The sequence below is a fragment of the Bactrocera latifrons genome, unplaced genomic scaffold, assembly GCF_001853355.1.
Source record: "Bactrocera latifrons isolate USDA-ARS-PBARC rearing strain unplaced genomic scaffold, ASM185335v1 scaffold_10, whole genome shotgun sequence".
NCBI classification, from domain to species: Eukaryota; Metazoa; Arthropoda; class Insecta; order Diptera; family Tephritidae; genus Bactrocera; species Bactrocera latifrons.
In genome coordinates, this window is record NW_017534408.1 from 2,729,362 (window position 1) to 2,753,135 (window position 23,774).

Below are 23,774 nucleotides of genomic sequence, written 5' to 3' on the forward strand. Positions count from 1 at the left end.
AAAAAAAAACACACAGTTATACATTTTATTTTATTTTTTATCTAACAGGGTTTGCAAAAGAATAAATACGATAATTTTAGCATTACCAAGTAATGGTTGTAATTTTACAGCGTGTTTTTAAATGCTTAACAGTAAGGGGTATAATTTGTCAGTAGCTTTCTTATTACATACAAACATACATATATACAATACARAGGTATATATTAACAAATACACATAAATAGCTGTGAATAAGTATTGTATATTTTAAATGAATTAAATTACTGAGAAGCTGTTTGCTTGCTGCATTCAGCAATTAAATAAGTAGCCACTTTTAAGTACCTCATTTGTATGGAACTATTCTAAATTATACATGTAGTTTTTGCGATGTATCCACACATGCTTGCTCATGAGCGTTCAAAGTCAATAGCCTGTAATTATAAGTAATTGAAATTGTTTTAATAACCACAGTATGAATAAAATGGTGATTTACATATTGTCGGCAATGCCGATGGTAACAAGCAGTCTGGTCTGAGCACCAGTGCGTATGAATTATTCGAAAYGTAGTAACATAAATCTCTGTCAAATTTAATTAAAGCAATTGGCCATATATCTTMATTTTTTTGTTATTAAAAAAGAAAATTGTTATTATTGATATTTAATAAACTTAATTAATTAGTTATAATTTAATAAAATGCGATATTTTTTCGATAATTTTTTCTATCGTAGTTAATCGATATTTTTGCTTTTGATAAAACATTTATAGCCAACACTATTTTTTATTTGTCTGATATATATATTATTATTTTTCCGTATGCAAATTTTTCTCTTACAAAAAATCGATGAATTCATGTACTATTTAATTGATACATTTTATTGTATACCAATATTTCCATGAAACGTAAATAAATTTAGGTTGAACTTCTGGGAAAAAATAACAGAAGAAATCATGGCAAAAATTTTACTAAAAAAACAATATGTTATCGATTTATCGCAATTGATAATTTTAATCGATAAATAAAGTGTTATCGATTAATCACAATTGATAATTTTTAATCGAAAATTTGCGATCTCAACATAACGCAGAACTGCTATTGAATAATCATTCCAGAGTTTATAGCAAAATTTATAAAGCTTTGAAATAATTTGAATCTATTTATTTTAACTATCTGACAAAGTGTAACAAATTTCGCCTAGAATGTAGAGTACAGAAATAAGGAACAAAGCATATACTATTTACTCTTTTTGTGATTTTCATTTCTATAATTGTTATTTTTTTATGAATAATAAATGMGGTTGTATTTGAAAGCACAATTTATTAAACAAATCGATAATATTAAAGCAAAAGTTTTAACTTCTAGCGGCAATATTGTGATTTTTCATTACTATCTATACGGAAAAATACCTATAGCGGTGAAAAGCAAACAGTTATTTGAAGAATAATTGCTGATTTTATAAAGAGTAAAACTTTAAGCAAAGTACGGAAGAATAAAAAAATCGATTGCAACTTTTTTCCAATTTTTTTAATAAGATTAAAGAATATATTTCTAGAAAATATTATTACTTAAGTTCAATAAGTACCGAACTACCAGTGAAAATTTTAACCTTATGTTTCAAATAGGTGAAAGTCTAAAAATCGGTTGGTTAGGTTTGATGGGGATCTAAAATCGCACGTGAACTACTAGAACTACATAGAAAAGAAGAACTTATGTGTTCCATCGTTTAATTTCCATTCTTGCCAGCTAGGTGCGATATCTGAAGGTATGCCATCCCCAGTGTTTGAGTATTGACCTCCCAAACGCAAGACAGTCAAGAGGGAAGTTTTGAGTTAATTTCAACTCATTTTCCTTCGTACACCACTGCATATGACGTCTGGTAGCATTCCCAAGCTTGCTGCATTTAGAGCCATTCTTAATAAGGGCAAAGAGATCCAAAAGTAAGTAACCTGATTAAAGTCTATTTTTAAACATTCTTTTAGGATTTTTTTTTCGTGTTATGTCATGTTTGGTATAATATTCAACACAAGACCTTTTGGTATCGGGAATCCTAAGAAATCATATAGTGCTTATCAAACCCAACCCAACCTCAAAAATCGCAGGAACAGTAAATATTACACATTCCTTAATCGACTAAAACAGATCCGATTGATATAGATCATAGTAATGAATCGTGTTACAAGAATTTATGCAGTTTTCATAAGAAGTTGATTGTTCCAAACCTTATAATCACTTTGAATAGCTTCCACATATCCTCCGTCTTTGATGGGTTCCGAACCATTGTACTCTACGATATCTGCTAACAATTTGAATATGTCATGATAACAGTTACATATGCATATATGTATATGTAATTATATTTGTTTTAAGTATATATGCATATTACTTTCCGGTTTATGGCATTAGTTTACTGTTCACGTTTCGCCCATTTAACGCGGCCTGCAAAATCGAAACAAAATAATGTAAATATTTGCTTGAAAACTAACCATTTTCGATTCACTATTAATGATTAAGCTTGACGTTCTTCTTTAAAAATTGGAAAAATGTAGGTGTTTGTACTAGTTAAAACATGATATAATCTCCCACTCTCTGTTATATTTTAATAATCCAACAATTTGCGTTAAGCAAGTTGTAAGTTCGATTTGCCACTCTCTAATTTTTAGCGAATCGAAGACGGTTACTTTTATATTTATAATTATAAACAATTATACACCAACCTGCAACATTGAATGCTTCGAAAGCGGATCCGATTCACTCGATTCACGCTGCGTACTCGAGGTGAGTGTCGGATTACGACGTAAATTCTGCGACTGTTGAGTGCGTCGATAATTGAGCGAGCCATTCGTTTTCTTACGTATTAAAATCGACTGAAAATCACAATTAACAACAATTAGCAAAAAAAATTACGCAATTTCAATTATCGTATGTCTATATATAATGCAAAAGATTTTAAATGTAATGCACACCTTGAATGCCTGCCGAAACTTGTTGCTCATCAGGTTGTAGAGCAACGGATTGATGCATGTCGACAGGTAATAAAGCACTCCCGACACATAGGTCATAACGGTGTATATCACCACTTGATGATTCTTATCAGCTGCAGCAGCGTCATCATGCTCCCCACCGCCAGCAACACCATCAGCGCTCTCACTACCGCCGCCCCAAACATTCGGACCATAAACAGCGATTAGCCGCTGCGCGTGGAAGGGGGCCCAACACAATAAGAAACATATGACAACCGCGACTGTAAATGAAAGAGAAAATTGCTGGCATTGAAAATGATAATCATGCGTTTTTGTACGTATAGATGACTCTTATGTACATATTTATGATATTTGTATATATTCATACACGAGCCCTTAGTTGCTGTAATTAAAGCAAATAAATGTGAGTTTTTTTTTATTGCATTTTTTTGCGCACGTTACGAGCGGAATCGTCATAAGTACATAATAATTAAGTGGACATAATCGTCAACAACAAGTGCGTCTTAATTAATATTCAGATGTATATGTTGTATTAGACAAGGGCGTGGACTTAGCTAGTTTACATGCGATAGGTGTTATGAGGTTCTGAATAAATTCTATGTTCCTCTTAATAGACAAATTTAATTTTCTTAAACGGCGCATTTAAAATAAAATTAAAGGGTATAAAAAATCCTTATTTTGATTTTGATCGGTCGGTTGTACGACAGGTGCATTCTATAGTGCGGCGGTTCCGACAAATGAGCAGTTTCTGAGAGAAAAAAACGTTTTTAAAATATCAGTTCGAAATCTTTAAAACAGAGGGAAGAAAGCGTATACCATGACCGATGGCATGACTAAATTGACTCAGCTCATCATGTTCATCATTAATAAATATATTTTATAAGAATAGTATTGTTTTATCTATTTTTGGGGCTCAGGACAGTATTGACCTGATTCAATCCATTTTTATGCGGAGATATTACTATCAGAAATGTTTTCTCTCTAAATTTCAATTCTATTTCCCATACATTAACCCATATTTTCGGTTAAAAGTTAACTACAGATACTGCGGTCCAAATATTCGATTAGTTTTTGTTGTACTTTTATTTGAACAAATTATGGTCATTAGATGGCATACGAAAAATGCATTATTCGCGCTGAGCTTTATCCCATTATATTAATTGCTTCTTGATTTGTACACTGGAAAGGAAAGAGTCATATGGAATTTAAAATTGTGTGAAGCGGGTGTGGTTGCAGTCCGATGTCAGTCATTGCCGCATTACGATATAAGAATGCTAGAAGAATGTTACGTACAGAATTTGATTGAAAACAGTCGAGCAGGTCCTGAAATATGTGATTTTAACTAAAATCACCTATCGTCCAGTTTTTCCACCGGCTCGTAGAAATCCCTCTCATACCATTTCGGGCGTGTTTGGTTATTGAGTTATCGTGTTTTCAGTAGTTTTTAGTCTTATAGAAATTGTTCTAAGCAAATTTTGCTATTATAGCTTTGGTGGTTAAAAGTTAGAATTTTGAAGAAAGTTTCATCAACATACCTCACTATTTGATCGATATTATTATATAGTATCTTTATTAGGTATATGAGGCCAGAGGTAGTAGTTTACCCATTTTTTCTACAATTGCACCGAGTTATTAGTATGAATATTATAAATATACCCAGATTGACTTATGTTTTAGGTAAATAGTCAGCATTGGATGATTCAGCTTCGTTCCTGTGGTTAAATCACTTAAAAAAATATGTACGACTTAGATGAACTGTGAATATAGTTTTCATTAAACTTATAAATTGTTTTATTTTTTTTTTTTTTTTGTTTTTGTCTGTCGATTATGGCAATTTGAAAAACTACTTCCATGATAATCGGGTATACGTAGCCGGAGCTAGCCTGAATTTATATTTTCGTCCAACTAAATCAACAGCGTCGATGAAAACGATCCTACAATTTCTTTTATATAGACCCATTACTAACTCACCAATTGTTCCTTAATTAATGCTGAAAATTGTCATTTCTATATCCTAGACATATGTTCTAAGAATATATGCTCTCTGAGTTTCATTAAGTTACATTACATATGTACCACCAACAATATATAAGTAGTAAAGACAACCTGATATTTTAAAAAGAAGGTTCGTTATATGAGAACAAGGGCAAGTTTTCATTCGATTATATCTTGCATTATGGTTCGATTTTAACMATTTTTAGAGTGGAGATGACATAATTTGAAAGCACTATCTTGATATATCAATTGCTTCTTKATTTGTAAATTGGAAGGTGAAAGAATCATAGAGAATGAAAATTTGTGTTATATGTAAAGGTGATGGGATTGTAGTCCGACTTCGCGCATTTTAACACTGTAACATAGCCATACCGAAATAATGTCAAGTAMRTTGATGACAWAAGACAATACGTCGAGCAGACATCGGGCGCAACTAACTCTAGACAAGCACTGACCGCCATTCAAAGTGGATCTATAAACACTTCCACCTACTTCTCTCAGTATATGCCGTACTTGGAGTCGAACCACCATACATTGCATACGACGAGATCGAGTTTCCATGAGAATCGAGACTAACCCTGGCGCAGCTTTGTTCTGGATACTCTAGCAGCTTAAACTCCTACTTATCCARAATTGACGCTGACATATCAAATCTATGTCCAGCATGMAACGAGTCCACGCACCACCTCTTTGCATGCCAATCCTACACATCTGACACRCCTCTCCCTATGGCCGGTGGATGATCTCGATGTCAACATATCTAAACCTTTCCAATCTAACGAGTACTAGATAACTATTACAACAACAATGCCACTTACTGAATTTGATATTTTGGTTCCAGAGATACAAGTATTGCGGTTTCAAGAGGGAACATATAGACCGATATAGTCTRTAGCAACATATTGCAAGAGTATACAAATTAAAAGCCTCGAATCTTATCACCATTATGAGATATTTACTCACTGCTCTATGAAATTTATGTATTGTTATATAACTTTTAGAAAGTGAATTTAGACAAATGAATTTTACMAAAATCGAGTTATGCTGCTATTCATTGTAACGGCTGTATGTATGTATAATTTTTGTAATATAATTATTTAAACATTTTAAGAGTTTTGTAATTGGTTCTAAGTGTCTTTATAAGAGCAAATGTTGTATATCAAAAAATTATGACTAAAAATTAATTATATATCTTTATGTGAGTAAAACTCACTCAAGGACTTTGTACTTTTCCCACAGTGCATTCTATGTAAATTAGATACCGAACATACTTAAATACTGATGAGCAATTGCGCATATTAATGACAGTGTTAGTATGTTGTACTAGGAATCAACACATACACGCTTACATACAAACATATATATATAAATATATGTATTGGAGCACAACTTCGTCGTGCCACATATCAAATATCGAATTTTTCGGAAAAAATTGAATTCTAATTGTGACACAGTATGCAGTCGTCATCATAGCCGAACATTTGATTGCCGTGCTGTATTAATAGATCCTGCCAAACAGTTGTTGCAATGTTTGTTGGCATTAGTACGACAATTTCCCGTACGCAAATTGGTGAAGGTAAACGAGAATATGTGACAACGACAATATTTGGCGTATAACATATGATGCAAAGGAAAATAGTCGCTCATAAACCAAAATGGGAGATAAGGCGAATAATAAAATATTACTCGTAACTCATTCGCTACAATAAAAGCATATGTTRGAAAGTGAAATTGTCCAACAATATTGTAAATGAGGGTGTCAATTTCAATGTATTGGCGTACATTGCTGGTTCGGGTGTAATTAGTGTTGAAAGTGAACTAGTCAGCTGAATTAATTATTGTGTTACATGGTTAAATTTTACATTTTAGTTAATATTTATAGATGCATTATAAGCGTATTTACTATAAGAATGATATCCGGATAATCTATCATTATACCCTAAGGGTATATTAAATTTGTCACAAATAAGCAAACGGAGAKTCTATGAAGCYCTTAKTTATTSATATATCGATCTGAAAGTTTGCATGTGGCCTTTTCTCCTCAARCTGAACATTTGTCGGAACCGCCGATTCAAGACCACTGTAGCATACAGCTACCATACRAACTGAACTATAAAAATCGAGGTTTTATACGGAAATTTGGCTTGAATTATTATCCAAGGCAACTGTACAATCTCCGAGTCTCCGGGACCCGTCTTTTCTTTTTTAAAACCCTCGAACGAAAAAATTAGATTATTTCTTATGACTTCTGGCGAAATCATCTTCAGATGAACTTTTTTAAGTATGTATACAGTAAATTAACTAATAATGAGAGCAATTTCACACAGCTAATAAGACGAGCGTCGCTTCAAGCTTTGTTTTCTACTTGCGTTACGTAGGTTGTCTTTTACAATTCGGGATTCGTGAACAAAACCAAAATTTTAATCACCGAAAATCGCTTTTTTTGGTTTTCAAAATATTCTCCGTTAAGATCTATACACTTTTGCATGCATTTGAACAAATTGACGAAGCACTTTTGCCGCCCTGATTGAGATATTTTCATAACATGCCTTTTTTAATCGCCTCTTCGGGTGTCAAAATACGTTGACCTCTTATTTTATTCTTTACAAACGGGAATAAATACAAGTCAGCCGGTACAGAGACAGGACTATATGGTGGACCAATAATCAAATCGATGTTATCAGTAATATCAAAAATACAGTTGTTTCAGTCGATGTGTGAGAGCTCACATTGTCGTAGTGAAGAGATCCGTTGTCGGCGGTTGGTTTTCCCGAGTTCGAAAGACAGCTGGCAAACAAATGGCTTTATTCCACTCAGAATTTACTGTTCTACTTTGCTCTAGTGGGATTGTTGCGAAATGTTGAGTTATTCCAAAAAAAAAAAGCAGGACAACTATTTGCTTGGAAGTCTTCGTATGTCAAAACTTTGGTTGAATTTGACTCATTTTGAAACATCCATACAGTCGACTGCCGTTGACTTGGGGGCTCACATGTGCGTGGCATCTAACGTGGACAATTTCTTTTTTTTTATAGTCAAATGTTCGTCCATTCAACTAATGCCCATAGTTCTCTTAATCTCACGATATGTCACATGACGATAGTGCAACACGGTTTGCGTACAGTATTAACAATTTCCGGAACAACAACTGGTTTTGGACAACCTTTCCGAAATTCGTCTTGGCGTGATCTACGACGTCGATTGAATTCGCCACAACATCGTTAAACAATGGTCCCGTCAAAAGTTGTACGAAATAATCGTGCGAAAATGTTCGCGATTYACTTCCATTTTTTGGTCGAGAAGAATATTYTAAGTTACTGTAAACACAAATAAYGCTCGCATGTCAAATAGTTCTAAGTATGCATAACATCAAAATGTAAACTTTTCAAAAAAGTTTTAGTTTCCAGATTGCAAAAGTAGTGTTGCTTAATCCCGAAATACGTGTATCAATCTTAATGATTTTTTTTTCGGAGCAAAACTCGCTCGATTACGACCAAACATAAAAAAAATCGAATTTTAAAGGTATGAGAGAGAGATGATAAGACGACAAGGATAAGTCACGTTAATATCTCAAAAATATTCATGGTACATAAATGACTTTCCAACTAGGATCCCATTTCCCTTATATTTTAGAAAAAAAAWACTCGGAAAACAGAGCTAAAATGATACTTATGTACATTCTGAGCATTTTCTCTGGTCCTGAATTCTCTATATGTTTATCCAACAGGATCGGTATTAAAACTATGAGACTTAAGGAGGTGAGAATCTGYCACCGTACACACCGTTTTGACAAGTAACACACGTCTCTACAATTTACTTAAAATTTGGTCTGCCCCCCTCTGACACACCCACCACCGCTAAACACTTACCCAGCATCTTTATCACACGTCGCGTTCCATAGTGATTCATGCGACCGCGCACGGCRCTCAACTGGCTACCACCCATATAACGATATAGCATCGTATCGCTCTGCGTACCCTTCATGCTCATGCGATCACTCCCTTTGCGTGTGCCAATCGCACGCACCACACTACCGCCACCGCCACCTCCACCGTACGCCAGACGACCACTCCCCTTCCCACTGACATTACTAACAACACCGCCGCCCTCTGTGCCACCAGCCGATCTACCGTTGGCAGCGTTCACGCTAGTGGTAATACAGTTAAAACTACGTCGACCGCCGCCAGCCTCACCGGCGSCGCCCATCAAACTCGAGCGATGCAAWCGTAAACCAATCAGTAGATACAATACCAATATTATAGACATTGGAGCAATGAAGAATATAAAGGTGGACAACTGAAACGAGTGCTGAATGATGTTCCGCACAACGGTGCATTTCTCAATGCCATTCAACGCGATGATGCCGAACTGCGCTGCTTGTGGTATGGCCGTCAAAACGGACACCAACCAAATGAGCACAATAATCCGTATGGCGCGACTCAATTTCGACATAGCCTGTCCCAAAAACGGATGACATATGGCCATGTAGCGTTCCACGGTGAAAGCGGTGATGGTTAGCACTGTTGCATTCGCAGAAGTCTCCGCCAACACGCCGCGCCCAATGCAAAAGTATTCACCAAACACATACGGATATTTGGACCAGATGAAGTACATTTCCTGTGGGACGCCGGAGAGCAAAAGCAGGAAATCCGATATGGCCAAGCTGAAGAGGTAGTAATTGGTGGCGGTGTGCATGGAGCGATTCTTCTTAATCACTATACAAGTGCTGATGTTACCAATGACACCGCTGACGAATATCAAACTGTAAATGATCGTCACGGGTATGACGATTTCCAGTGGGTCGCGCGTCGGACCGAGATCAAAAAAGTGTTGAAGCGTAGCGTTTTGCATTTGCTCATAACTGTAATTAGAAGAGATGGCGTTGACGGTGGAAAAGCTGTTATTAAGCACATTACTAGAACTATTGAGGAGCGCGCTAAGCTGGCTCTGAACATCAGGTGCCGGCGGCATGACTGTCCAACTGCTTGCTTCGCTTGAATCGTTTGCAGGCGCCATGTGTTTTTTTTAATCTTTGAAGCGCGCGCTTTGCGGAAATCCTTATTTTTCCGACTAATGTCTTTATTTCAATTGTTTATTCTACACTTTTTTGTCTTAAGCACTAATAAAATTTCCACTGTTTATTTGTTTATTAATTGTTTTATTTTTAGTTTAGCCACAAGTGTTCGCGCACTGCATTTGCTACGCGATTTCCTTCGCGCTTTTATTATTCTTCTCTAACGACAACATGCAAATCACAATAATATTCAATGAATAAATGCGCTTGGCGGTCGGACGACCCGTGCGACCGTGCGCATTCAAAGTAATTGCGAGTATCGGCACCTGAGTGCGAGCGCTGACAGGCGGGCAAACAGGCGCGCGTCTCAGCGGTAATCGCGCCGCCTCACACTTGGCACGCAAGTCTGTGACAACGCACYGTATATTTTCTCACAAATAAATACAGATCTCTCAACACTTTATGCAAAACGAAAAACTTTGTASCCGCGAACGCATGGCATACGTAACGGTATACGGTTAAGATTCGAAGATTCGTTTGGCGGAAAAACTTTTAGTTGCGCGCCCGTTCAAGTTCGCGTTTCAGCAACGTTTGACTGTCTGGCCAGCGGCAGTGATACTTTTCGTTTGGTTGGACCTGCCTCYAACTAAATTCCGTTTAGATGCGCTGTCGTCGCTGCACGTGTGGTGGGTACCGTTGTTGTCGCGCTTTCGGCTGTCATGAATGCAAAGAGTTTGCGACGTTGCACGCGCGCGTATTTATTGCAAAGTTCGCGCCAACAGCAACAATAACAACAGCGACGAGGACGACGCCGATTGCTGCGGTGACAGTGGCGAGCGCCAGCACTCGTAGGTGATCCCATAGCTCGCACTATTACGTTTCATACTCGTGCATGGTATATAATTGCACATAATTATATATGTGTGTRTGGTAGTTTACATGCGAACAATGCAATCATATCATATACATATTTCGCTGCTAACCTGCTAAACCAATTGCCGCTGCCGGCGTTGATTTAATTGTATACATATACGTACATACATACAWATGTATAKGAGTGATTTATTTTCGTTTTCATTTTCATTTCAGGTTACATTTCGATTACATTTGAATTAAGGTTAGTTTTCGCATCAAGCGCCCCTTRGCGTGAGCTTTTAGGGACACCAATTTGCATATGGCTGAGCTTTTATTAATGAAATGATATGTAGTGAAAATAATCGCATAAATGTTTGTGTGTATTTCATATACATTGTGACAAACAAGTACTCGGTAATAGTAAATAAAATGCAAAATATTTAATTATTCATCAATTTTTAATTCGTCGCCTTCAAAGTAATGCTCACCAGATGTAGTACACTTATGCCAACGATTTCCTCGAAACACTTCATARTCAACTTTTCGGGATGGCCCTCAGCTCCTTCAGCAAGTTTTGCTTTATCTCTTATGGATCGATGCGGTGTTGCATTATCATCGTAAAAAATTCTGACTGTTTTCGACGAATGTTATCACACAAACGCCTCAATACGGCCAAATAGAACTCCTTATTGACCGTCTATTGTTTCGAAAAAAATTCAAGATGCACCAAACCACGGTATCGAAGAAAACAACAAGCATCAACTAGATTTTTGAGCGGCTTCGCCGTGGTTTTTTTGGCTTCAGCTCGTTTTTTCCCCTCCATTCCGATGATTTATGACGTGTTTGAATGTCAAACTCATAAACCCATGTCTCATCGGCAGTTATAATGCTCTCCATGAATGTGAGATCGGAATTCGCACTATCAAGCATGTCCGAAGAAACCTGTTTTGGAACTCTTTTTGAAAAAAATTCCACTTTATCAAAAGGAGTCGAGCAAGATCGCATTTCATTTTCAAAATATTTCGAATGAACTAACGAGAGATGTCGAGTTCTCTTACCATCTCTTTAACACTTGGCTGACGATTGAACCTTTCCTTCACTTTTTAACATTTTCATCAGTTGAAGAAGTCGAAGTTCGTCCGGAACGGGGCATGTCTTCAATGATCTCTCGACCGTTTTTTAAGATTATTTACCACTAGTAGGGTTGGGTTATTGATAAAACTGAATCACTGCACGCCTTTTCCAACATTCGCAACGATTCCACACACGAAATTTGGTTAGAAATTAAAAATTTGAGACAAATGCACCACAGAGGTGTGCCGACTTAAGCAGCTGCTCTAAACAAACTGGTTCACAGATCACACTGATATGGAATTTAAGTTACAATTTCCGGGAACTGTTTTGTCACAAAGTATAAGTTATGTGCTAATTTTAAAATAAAAGAACTCCTCAATGTTATTTGATTAAGTAGTACCTAGGGATAGTAAGGTAGTACGTCTTGCTTTTGTTATAAAGAGGCTTATTATAATGAAAAGTCTGCATTACTTCGCAAATTCGAAGTAATGAATAGTTTTTAGCTTAAAAAGGATTTATTAAATTAGACAAGAAGTTTGTTAGAACCAGTTGGAAACGACGGAAATCCTATACGCTTAAAATATATTTTGGGTCGATCACTAAGTAATTTTGTTTGTTGACAACAGTGATCTTATTTTCGCAGCCAACTTCACACTTAACCGTTTTACCGTTATTTATTTGAACAGCTGATATATTAAGACTTGTTTATAAAAAATATTCTTCAATTAATTGGAATAATTTTTGTTTGGTGCCCTATCAAAGATGGAAGATCGAAAACAGCATTTTCGGTATATTTTACTGTTTTACTATCGAAAGATTAAAAATGCATTTCAAACAAGGCGAAAAATATGTGATGTGTACGGAAAAGATATGTTAACCGAACTCCAATTTCAAAATTGGTATGCAAAATTTCGTTCCGGCAATTTCGAACTTGGGGACGCACCACGTCTTTGAAGGACTTTTGAAAGCGATAAGAATAAAATAAAGACATTGGTCGATGCAAATCGTCGAATAACAACTCGAGAGTTTGCTAAAAGATTAAATTTGTCTAACGCGACCGTTCACAACACTTGAAATGTTTATTCTTAATTTCAAAGCAAGACAAATGGGTTCCTCATATTCTTACAGAACGAAATTTGCTTCGTTGCATTAACGACTGCGATTTGCTTAACAAACCTCAAAGAAGTGATCCATTTTTTAAGCACATTATTACTGGCGACGAAAAGTCTGATGCTGACAAGAATATAAAGCGCAAGAAGTCATGGGGATAAGCCAACTCAAACCACTTCGAGGGTGATAGTCACCAATGTCCGTTTGGTATGTTTTCAATGGGGTCGWTTTTTATGCACCTTTGCCTGATAATACCACAATTAATTCTAAATTGGATTGTCTGGAAGAACCTTCACCTCAAATCAGAACGTAAAAAACCACTTAGACTAATTTTTTGCTGCAAGAATCAGAAATTTTATGAGCGTGGAATTATTATCTTGCTCGAAAGATGACAACAGGTATGGGATAAAAATGAATTTTAAGGAATAAAAAAATCGTGTTTAAATGATACTGAAATGAATGTAAACGAATTTACTTAGCGAACGACACAATATAAATGATTACGACRACGGGACGAATTGAATTCCGASTGGCTGCTGTATTGAGATATTTTTATGAAACTTGGTACATATGCTCCCTGGCGCCCAAGGAGGGTTGATATGGCAGATAGRCGTAATAGGATGTGTGGTAAGTGGCGCTGTCTTGTTGCAACCAAATGTCACCGAAATCACGAGCTTCAATTCCAAGCATCAAATAGTCGGTTATCATGGCGGGATAACGGTACCCATTGATGGTTACGTTTTCACCGGCATCATTTTTCACGAAATATGGATCGATGATACGAACGGTCYACAAACCACACCTAACCATTGTTTTTTTCTGGATGACATGGCAGCTCTTGAATATATTCAGGTTGCTCTTCGTCCCAAATGCTTGTTTACATACCCATTGAGCCAAAAGTGGGCCTCATCGCTGAACAAAATTTGGCTCGAAAATGTYAGAWCTTCTTGGAACTTTTCAAGAGCCCGTARAGCGAGGGAGTCRCTTGGGAAGGTCGAGTRACTTGAGTTCTTGTACCAGCTGTATTTTGAATGCTTAAAACGCACTAAGTCTTTCCTTACGTCCGACCGATTTTTCGAACGGCACCGAATTGACACTCCACGGTCTTCTCGAATATTATCCAACATTGAATGCTGGGTCTCAAGATTGGGTTGAAAAAAGTACCTCTACTTCAATCACCCGTTGCAAAATGTTTGGTTTTTCCAACACCTGAACGTATTTCCACGGCTTTAATCTTAAGTTGCGGGAAAATATAAGTATGTTTTTGGAATTGCGAAACACATTTCTTAATTATTTTCGAATTAAGCAGTTTATTTTTTTAAATATTAATTTCAAATTATATTAGTGTCATTTTATATTTATTAWAACTTTATTCTATTTTTACAGTATTGAGAATAAATTCATTACTATTAATTATATGTAAAATTATTTCCCTAGGCTTTAATATGAACAATCGTCTTTTATAAATATGAACATATATTAAATAAATATACACACATGTAAGTATATATGATTAAAAAAAATAGTATACGAAAATCCATATTCAAAATCGAAAATATGTATGTGTACTGATAAGTACTTAATAAAATTTTTTTTTTTTTTTTGTCATTTACGCGATTTTGTACATAAAAATTGCAGTTCTGAAGAAACCAAAATAGAAACACTTACGTAAGCTAGAAACGAATACTTCAAGGAACAAAACAAAAAATAAGCTTCACTGGTTTCGTCTATTCTTAAACAATACACACTACTGATGAAAATATGTCTTCGTTAATGTGCGCTTTTCGGAGATTTCTAAATCCGCCAAAAGCGGACATGCACTATAGAGTATCAGTCGCACAGACTTGTCCACTTGGGCGCAATGCAGGAGATGCAGCACACGTAGGCGTGGCAGTGCTTTCGCTATACAAAACAGAGTGCTACGACCCAAAGTCGGGCAATACGTAATGATTAGTTCCTCCAACAGTGGACACTGTGTGACCAAAGTCTGAATACCACCGTCGGTATACATGCCATGACCAAAACTTAAACTACGCAGAAATGGGAACTTCAGTGTTGCCAAAAATTCGTCATTCGATAGTTGTTGGCATGAYTTCAAATTCAGTTTCTCCAACCTTCGCAGGCGTTGAATCGGAAACGGATTAACGGCGCTGCCACTTAATGCATTAACATCGAAATCATTGTTGCCACTCAAATCTAGTTCGCGCAAACCCGTTAGATGTTTGAAAATGGCTGCCAATGAACGATTCGTCACCGCATTCTTACAGTATTGCAATACTAACACCTCCAAATTTACTAGATTACTTGCTATATTGCAAAGCTCATCCTCCTCGACTAGACGGGTATAACTCAATATGAGCTTTTTCAAGTACCGGCAACAATCGCTTACTATGCGCATGCCCGTTATGCTTTTCGGCAGATAGAAGTTRAAAAATGCGAGGTGCTCGAGTCGTTTGGAACACGATTCCAGTAATTTGCAGATATTTGGATTTACTGGCCTCAAGCAATCCACCTCCAGATAACGCAAAGGTAATCCTTCTAAGCACTTCAGTGTACCCTCAAAAATCTGCGTATTGCAGGCGTAAATTTTAATTTTCTCCAACTTCTTAAGTCGACAGAAAGTTGTCATCCATTTTTGTACCAGCAAATTGGGTTCGTTTATTGATTCGAAATAAACCACATGCAGACTCTTCAAAGTGTCCGCATGATCCTGTAACAGAGCCAGAAAGAGTTCCGCGTGCTCAGCATAGACACGTATGCTCAACTCTTCGAGCTTAACTGTAGTTTTGGCTCGCAAGCAAATGGCGAGTAGAGCTTCCGATGAGCTTTGTCGCACCGAATCGTCCACAAAGTGTATGCTTTTTAAACTGTCGAACGCATTCAAATCGAATGGYAAAGGCGTGGGAAATACATACATATCCTCTAATGTTAATCGTTCTAATTTCGGAAAGCACTCATACAAATCATCAATGCCATACAGGGTTTTCAATTTTAAGCTACGCACGTGTCTACCAATTTTCCGCAATATAAATGATAATTCCTCACGTTGTTCGTCATCAATGCCCATATATACCATATGGTTATATATCATGCCGCTTGCGAAACTTTTATTTGTATTTTGTAATTGCCGCCAAATATCCTGTACATTATCTTCCTTGATTTTTAAAGTGAATTTCTTTGCAAATCTTGTGTAGGCGACAGCCTCCATCCAAAGCCGACAAACTAGGCGCGCTTGCGTCAGGTCGGTGTATGGCAAATAGGAGAAGATGTTTATCAGTATTTCATTGTGTAGTCGGGGTAGGGGTCTCTCACTGCACTGTGGTGCTTCTACAAAAAAAACAAAAATGGACAAAAATATTTAGCTATGAACATTTTTTTTGAAATTTAACATTTTTACCATTATTACTGCTCTCCGGCTCTTCCAAGCTGTCAGTTGTTTTGTCTCGTTCAGCGACGTTATTATCTATCATGTTTGGCTTGCGATACTTTCTGAAATTAAATAATATATCGAAGAAATTAGTTTAGCCAATATTAGTGAATGTGTTATTTTTCCGCAGAACCAGTTATGTAAAAAAAATACTATGCTTTTCCGCTTGAAACTCTGAAAAAATAGTTTCTTAGACACCTCTACGAAAGTCTCASTAAGTATKAGCTCTTAATTGTAACGGAGAGACCCTSCGCCTTACAGTTTTATATTTTTTTCTTATTATCAGACTCTGCCAATATGATAGGAGCAGCGTTGGTTGAGGTACCCCGATTAGCTTCTAGTAAGCGTCTCGGGAAGTAGGAGGAAAAGGCGGACTAAAGGTAACAACATCTGGACTATTACTGCATGTGGTACCCACGCAAGAGGTAATCCACGCAGAGTTTCGGCTGTGGCAGGGGCATGGGTTCTGCAGGCCACTATCCCGTCCACAAACGAACTAAAAAAATCCTCCAACAACATTTCAACAGTAGATGGAAACCCTGTCTTTSCCATAGTTGAGAAAACCACTCGGAACTCCTGAGGTTACAAAATCCTCATAAAGAGCGAAATATCAAGTCTCTTAGTAGGGACCGACTAAGCGGGACAGTAATGAACCATCAATTTTAGGTACCAGCAAAAAAAAGGTGACGAGGCAGAAAGGAGAAAGAGGGCTTACGTAGAGAAGCGTTCCTTCAACTACGCCGTTATCGACACTAGCAGACCCGATGAGAGCGTGTCGGCYGGGTAAAAAAGCCCTTGTTTGAGTTGACGTTCAGCGATGTTCTTATGGATCTGATCCAGTCGTCGACCTCAAGCAGGTCGCTTCGAAAAGAGATGGGGATTCATCCCCAACAAATGGTCGCTGGATCAGGTATTTTATCGAAAAACACYATGTCGTCCCGTCMAAGTAATCCCCTTGGTCCCMACACCCTTATGCCAAGCGAAGTGTACGACGGTGCATTATCATAGTGCAAAAACCGAGAGTTAACGGCCTATATTTCAAATTTTTTCAGTTTAAAAATTCGCGTAAACGATTTTGGCCGGACAGAAGGATTTCGAAGTGCACCACACCACGATAATCGAAGAAAACTGTCAACATAACCTTAATTTTTGACTTGCTTGACGTGGTTTTTTCGGTTTCGGCTCAGATTTGCCACTATATTCGGCCGATTGACCATCTGTTTCCGGGTCGTAAGCATATATCCAATACTCATCGACATTAATAATACATTTCGTGACATCGTGGTAGTCGGAAAGAATTATTTTAAAGACCCTATCGCGACGCGACATTTATAATCGAAAAAATTTAATGATTTTGAAAYCAATAGGGCTTTCACTTCGGACCACTCCAGCATATAGCTGCCATATAAAGTGAACGAACAAATAAGTTCTGATGTGGAAACTTTTTCTAACGAAATTTGACGTGAATTATTATCCAAGACAACGCTACAATATCCGAATATATTGCGGCGATCGGATCACCATACAAGCTATATCTTACAAGTATAGCTCGGTACAGCTGAAGTCAGTGGTTTTTCTTGTTTATATTTTTTTTTTTATTGTTTAAAAAAATATTTTCAAATCGTAACTCTTACACCAAACAAGCGAGTATTTATTATTTTTTACGCCAAAGTGAATAACTGTATTTCGTGTAATTTCAAACACTGCGGCCTAATTTGTTTAAGCTCGCACTACTTTTCATTTATTTACTTTCAATTGCAAGCATATGTTTTTTATTTACTATGCTCAATCAGCAATTTTTCTCTTCCATAGAACATGCGCGGCTGAGCAAGATAAAAAAGAGATCACAAAGCTCTTAATGTGCCGCGTGAGTTGGCGCTACACGGCGGCTGTTTGTAAGTGCTTTTCACACAAACAAATCAGCTAGCGAGCGTGGATGTGTGGATTGGGGGGTCTAGCTCATAGGGCTTTCAATGAGYGCCCATAAATATGAGATATATTCAGTGTTTGTATGTCAATCGTACCGAATGCAGCAAAATTATATAGGTGTGTGTGTATGTATGTAAGTCAATGTAAAAGTTTGCGTTGTACACAATTCTATTTACAAACATCTGACATAATTATATTGCCGATTGAGCACAGTCGTGTAGATAAATAAATGTGTAAGCAGCAAGTCACCAATAAAAAAATCAAATAATCAACTTGCGAATTACACATGTTCACAATCATTTACAGAAGTAAATATTTACCTTAGGTAAAACAAATTCGCTGCTTATCACTAACCGTCGCGTTGCCAAGGTAAACTCAGTAACGTTCAATAACAACAAAAAATAAAACAAATATTTCGAAATATGGCGTGGACTTAATAGTTGCTGCTACTCGAATCAAATTTCAATTCTTTCAATGATTGTAAACCTTTCTATTKCCTTAAATTTATACTTCTTCAATGGAAACTTTTCAAACTTTAATTCATTTTCCAAAAGCACTTAATATTTTTGTTATTGTTTTGCACTTTCATTGATTGTTTTCAGCTTTCATCGCACTACGTTAAAATTGGTTCACACACCGACTGCGTCTGCAACCGAAGTAATAGCCAAGAAAACAAAAACACCACCAATTCGCATGCTCACACGCTCAAAAGCATCCACTTGTTCTCTTCAAAATTGTGTGGGCTCTAMGTTGCGCTCTTTTCGTTGTWACGCACAAGCGTTTATGTTTGACACGCAGCGTAACTAGTTTTTACAAACATTGCAACAGTGGACTGTTTTATTATCCTTAGAAAATTAATATATAATATTAGTTTATGTATAAGAAATTATTAATATAAAAGTAATATTTTAATTTTGTTACGAAAAATATTAATTATACAAGTAACATTGTATATTTTTGTATAGAAAGAGAACAAAATGCTTTTGTTCTACCGTTAATAAAAAGAAGTTCGATGTCCCATAACAAGTCAACTTTAGAATTAAAATAAAGAAATAACTGATTTAGATCAACATTCGCATTTATAAGTAGTCCGTTTCATATTAAATAAACTTCTCTAATTAGACAATCCCACTATCTGTTGCTATTAAAAATTTAAACATTCTGTAATTAATGCTTTCTTCAAAAAAAAAAAAAACTATTATACTCCTGTTAAAAGATTATAATGACTGATAAATTTGTCTTAAAAAATTCATAATTGAGCTGTGCCTGGAAATTATTGTTTCCTTCCAAATAAGGGGTTGGATGGGTTTACGTGTTTCCATTTATTGTCTTATTAAATTCTAAAACACCTTTAGAACTCTGTCCTAAATTTTCAATTTGATCCGAGTAATAGTTTCGGAGAAACAGCCTTGGGAACTTGGCGTTCGAGGCTAGCTAGGCTTAGTATGCCKTCTTTAAACGCATTTTTCTCGAAACTGTGTTTTTGAAGTCGATTTCACAAGATTTCTCGAGAACTACTCAACCGATCTTAATGATATTTCACACATGTCTTTGAGATACAATTGTTAGAGACTTGGACGAAGCATATTTTTCGATTACACCTATTTGAAAAAAAATTTCGAGAAATATTAATTTTTTTTGTGAGAATGACTGCCAAAAATCCAATTTTCAGTTTTTTTCCTTCGTTCAAGATCTAAGTAAAGATTTTAACTAMAACACGTATTTTTTCACTTTAAGTGATCCTGTATAGAGTTATCCTGCACACGCGGGCTCAGTCAAGTTTAAAATATTGAATTTTTTGTATGAAAAAAAAAATGTTTTTTACCCAAGCCTATGCAACACCTTAATGTGTTATTAGTAAAAAAAAATAACATTGCTTCTCTATTTGTAGATTATATTGTATAATATATATAATATTTAATTTTATTATAATTTACTGAATATCATTAACAATAAACACCAATTATATATCCTCTATTCAGTTTGCTATTTTTCACTGCAAAAATATACTTTCYGTCACACGGTATCCCAAGAATAACGCGAAAGAGCTTCCTTGGCAAATAGGAAAGCTTGAGTGGTATTTTACTCTTAAAGCGACACACTCTTTACGCTCAGYATAAAGCTTTTAGACTGTTTGGTTCAGTTAATATTTTATGACAACTACGGTTGGCAACGCGAGGAATTATAAAAATTACAATATTAATTGGACGTTGCAAAATTTTAAAATTCACATTGTATATACATATAACAATATTTGTGGGTTTTTTTCATTTGAACATTTATTTAAGAAATACATTTACGAAAGTATTATTCTGAATCTATTCATCTGGAGTAATACAACTCCCCATCCCTCTGGGAATTTATTCATTTCATCAAAGAGGACTGCGGCGACTTAGCTGTCAGGAATTAATCCAGCCAATTTTTTAAACACTGAACTATTTTCCAATGCGGCCGTTGTGCCGTTGTCCGAAACAGTTGGTAGCCAGAAGGTGAAAGGTTTTGGCCAATGGGCGGGTGGGGCAAAACTTCCCAGCTGCCAATTTCCAAATAGTTTTTGAACGATCTTGCAATATCAGGTAGTACATATATTATTGCTTCGTGTATAGTCGCAAATTCCAGATGTTTTTCGACCATCGCTCGTTTCAATTTGTTGAATTGTTCTTGGTAACGTGCCCCATTAATGGTTTCAAAATGGGTTTAAAAGCATATAAATCAACACTCCCTGCTGATCCCACCAAATACAGAGATTTTCTTTCGCATGCCTGTTATTCTGCTGTGATATTGCCGTAATTAATCCATTTTTCGTTTTTCTTTGTACCTACTTTTAAATGTCTTCAAATGTCTGATTGAGTGACTCCCAAAAATTTTGCAAGCMSTTCTCATATTTGGMAACAATCTTCAGCGAGTAATGCTTCGTTTTCTTCTTTATTGTTGTCAGCCTCGCATAATGCTTCTAGATCACCATAAATTTCAATCAAAATTCGAAGAATTTCGGCAGAGATTTTATTCATATTAAAATAATAAGAAAAACTCCCCGCAAAGCACTTTTCAACTCACCAACATATTAGAGTGAAAAAATAATTATTGTTTWTTTTAACCGAAATAATCGTCCGAATGTAGATATATACACAATATAAATTCCTCATAACCGGACATCCACCATCGCAGTATTTTTGGCCAGCTAAAGATGTTGTCCATATATGGAGGCGTGGCAAAAACGGGTGTTTAAAATGTAACCTTAGAGTCAGGAGCTGCAATTCAGAACTATATTTCGATTGAACTAATAAATGCGAGCCAATGTCAGCCAGGAATGAATGAATCAGAGATAATTTTAACGAAATATCATCAAAATTGTGTCCGTGTCTTGTCCATTGGAACGTCTCATGTCCGGTTATTGGATTTGCTTTGGTATGCAAATAATAATGAAAACGTTTGTCCCGTTAAGAGAGACTATCCGTAATGAGGAATTTCAGTGTATTTCAGCCCGTTTTTTTCAAAATGGACAAAATATTTTCAGATTATGAATGCCTCATAACCACTGTAAAAATATTTGCTAAGTTGGCTAATGTGTACAAATAAAAAAGAAGAAACACTATAGCAAAATATAAATATACAATTAGTCTTCAAATTACTATTTATTATAACCAGAACAGGGAATATTAAGTTTGCCACGAAGTTTGTAACACCCAGAARGAAGCATCGKAGACCCTATAAAGTATATATAGTATAYAAATTATCAGTATGTWGRGCTGAGTCGATTTAGCCATGCCCGTCTGTATGTCTATCCGTCTATCCATCTGTCTGTATATATACGAATATATATGCCGATATCGGACCAACAAAACATATAGCTGTCATACAAACTGAACGATCGGAATCAAGTTCTGGTATGGAAAATTTTTACATTTGACAATGTATCTTCCCAAAAGTTGGCACAGGTTATTTTCTAAGATAATAATGTAAYATACAAAGAAATTGTTCAGATCGGTTGACTATAGCATATAACAGCTATACAAACTGAATGATCGGAATCAAATGCTTGCATGGGAAACTTCCTCATTTGACGATATATCTTCACAAAATTTGGTATGAGTTATTGTCCATAGAAATAAAGTCATATCGGAAGAAATTGTTCAGATCGGATTACTATAGCATATAGCCTCCATACAAACTGAACACATAGTTACTAAAAGAAATGCACCTGTGAAGGGCATCTAAGCTTCGGTGGAGCCGAAGTTAACGTKTTTTCCTGTTTTTATAACAAATCGGAAACTTCTGAAACAAGCCTAWATTTCTAAAAATACATTTTATATAATTACAAAACAAAACCCCTAATTTTAGGTTAATTGCGCTAGTATGCTTCTTATTATGCAATTACGGGTGCCTTGAACTTGAACCGAATATTTATATATAGTATGTACTTATGCCTATAAGTATTTATTTTCGCTTTTATATGTACGCACATATATTGTTTCGCATTGGCATTTYCTTAAGTTGAAGTCATCATCGCTGCCGTTAGGTATCCACTATTTCGCCAGGCAACCTTACAAATTTGCCACAAATTTCAGCGCCACATACTGGAAGCGGAAGTGTGCAGGGAAACCTTTGAATGCTCATAAAAAATTCATAAGCCTGAAGGAAGGCGTGATTTCTTAAATTATTCTGCGAAAAATTACTTAGCTACGATAGTCACACAAACATGTAGCTACCATATATATGACTATATGTATGGTAGGTATATAAAATTTAAATATTRAAATGCGGTTTTAGTATAGACTATGATGTGTGGAAACTGGTCATATTTCAACTAATTAGAAGGTAGTCCTAGTAACTTTTTCATGCCGACATCGTCGGAGCTTAAGCTTGAACTTCGTTACGCGCCCAATTAMATTATCTTCTTACAAATCACATGACAAGTATCCTTAAAAATAAACAGCTGGCTTCTTACAATTTACATTTTATATTACATATTGCTGATATCAGAAGTAAGAACGGAAAGTTTTGACAAAAAAAATATTTATACGGATTACCAGCAATGAGTAAAGATGATCAACAATATATTTTTCTAATACACTTTTGCCCTCCTATTTTGTATACATACATATCTACCGCCATAACCGTCCGAACATTGCTGGCATGTCTTTTAAAACCGCAATCAATGTAAATGTGATTGAATGGAGGATTCAAGGCGATTAATTGATTAACTCGAAATGGAAAGTGATTAAGTAATTGTTTTGAAGTCGTTGAACRGCACTTCAATGTCAGAGGAAAATTACCTTGACTTTTGAATCGGAATTAACATGAAATAGGAAGGCAAACGCAGCAAAATATGTTAAATGAGGAATTGAAATGCTTTAGAGGGTATACGTAGGTATATTTAATTCTGAAATTTCAAACAGTTGTTAGTGAAGAGT

At 35.9% G+C, this 23,774-nt stretch overlaps 2 protein-coding genes across 4 annotated transcripts in view; both read right to left on the minus strand.

Annotated features, from left to right (window-relative positions):
- On the minus strand, positions 1–10,670 carry LOC108965754 (neuropeptides capa receptor). 2 transcript variants are annotated; one of them, XM_018928365.1, is made up of 6 exons: positions 8,821–10,670; positions 2,942–3,219; positions 2,693–2,842; positions 2,362–2,414; positions 2,198–2,271; positions 1–410 (listed from the first exon to the last, which is right to left on the minus strand). In XM_018928365.1, exons 1-4 carry the CDS (start codon positions 9,965–9,967, stop codon positions 2,370–2,372), a joined length of 1,620 nt encoding a protein of 539 aa, XP_018783910.1. In that variant the 5' UTR covers positions 9,968–10,670; the 3' UTR covers positions 1–410; positions 2,198–2,271; positions 2,362–2,369. The 2 variants fall into 2 exon arrangements, with proteins under 2 accessions (XP_018783910.1, XP_018783904.1); XM_018928359.1 differs by having other exon boundaries at positions 2,198–2,414.
- Positions 10,671–14,608: 3,938 nt separating this feature from the next.
- Positions 14,609–23,774, minus strand: part of LOC108965868 — a 32,570-nt gene continuing 23,404 nt past the window's right edge. Inside the window, exons 1-3 of one of the 2 annotated variants that reach the window (XM_018928541.1) lie at positions 18,681–18,999; positions 16,402–16,493; positions 14,609–16,331 (exon numbers count right to left, since the gene is read on the minus strand). In XM_018928541.1, the coding sequence (XP_018784086.1) occupies positions 14,752–16,331; positions 16,402–16,474 (1,653 nt within the window). In that variant the 5' untranslated portion in view covers positions 16,475–16,493; positions 18,681–18,999 and the 3' untranslated portion in view covers positions 14,609–14,751. Of the gene's footprint in view, positions 16,332–16,401; positions 16,494–18,680; positions 19,000–23,774 lie in introns of those variants that run through there. The other variant, XM_018928548.1, reaches the window with a different exon arrangement.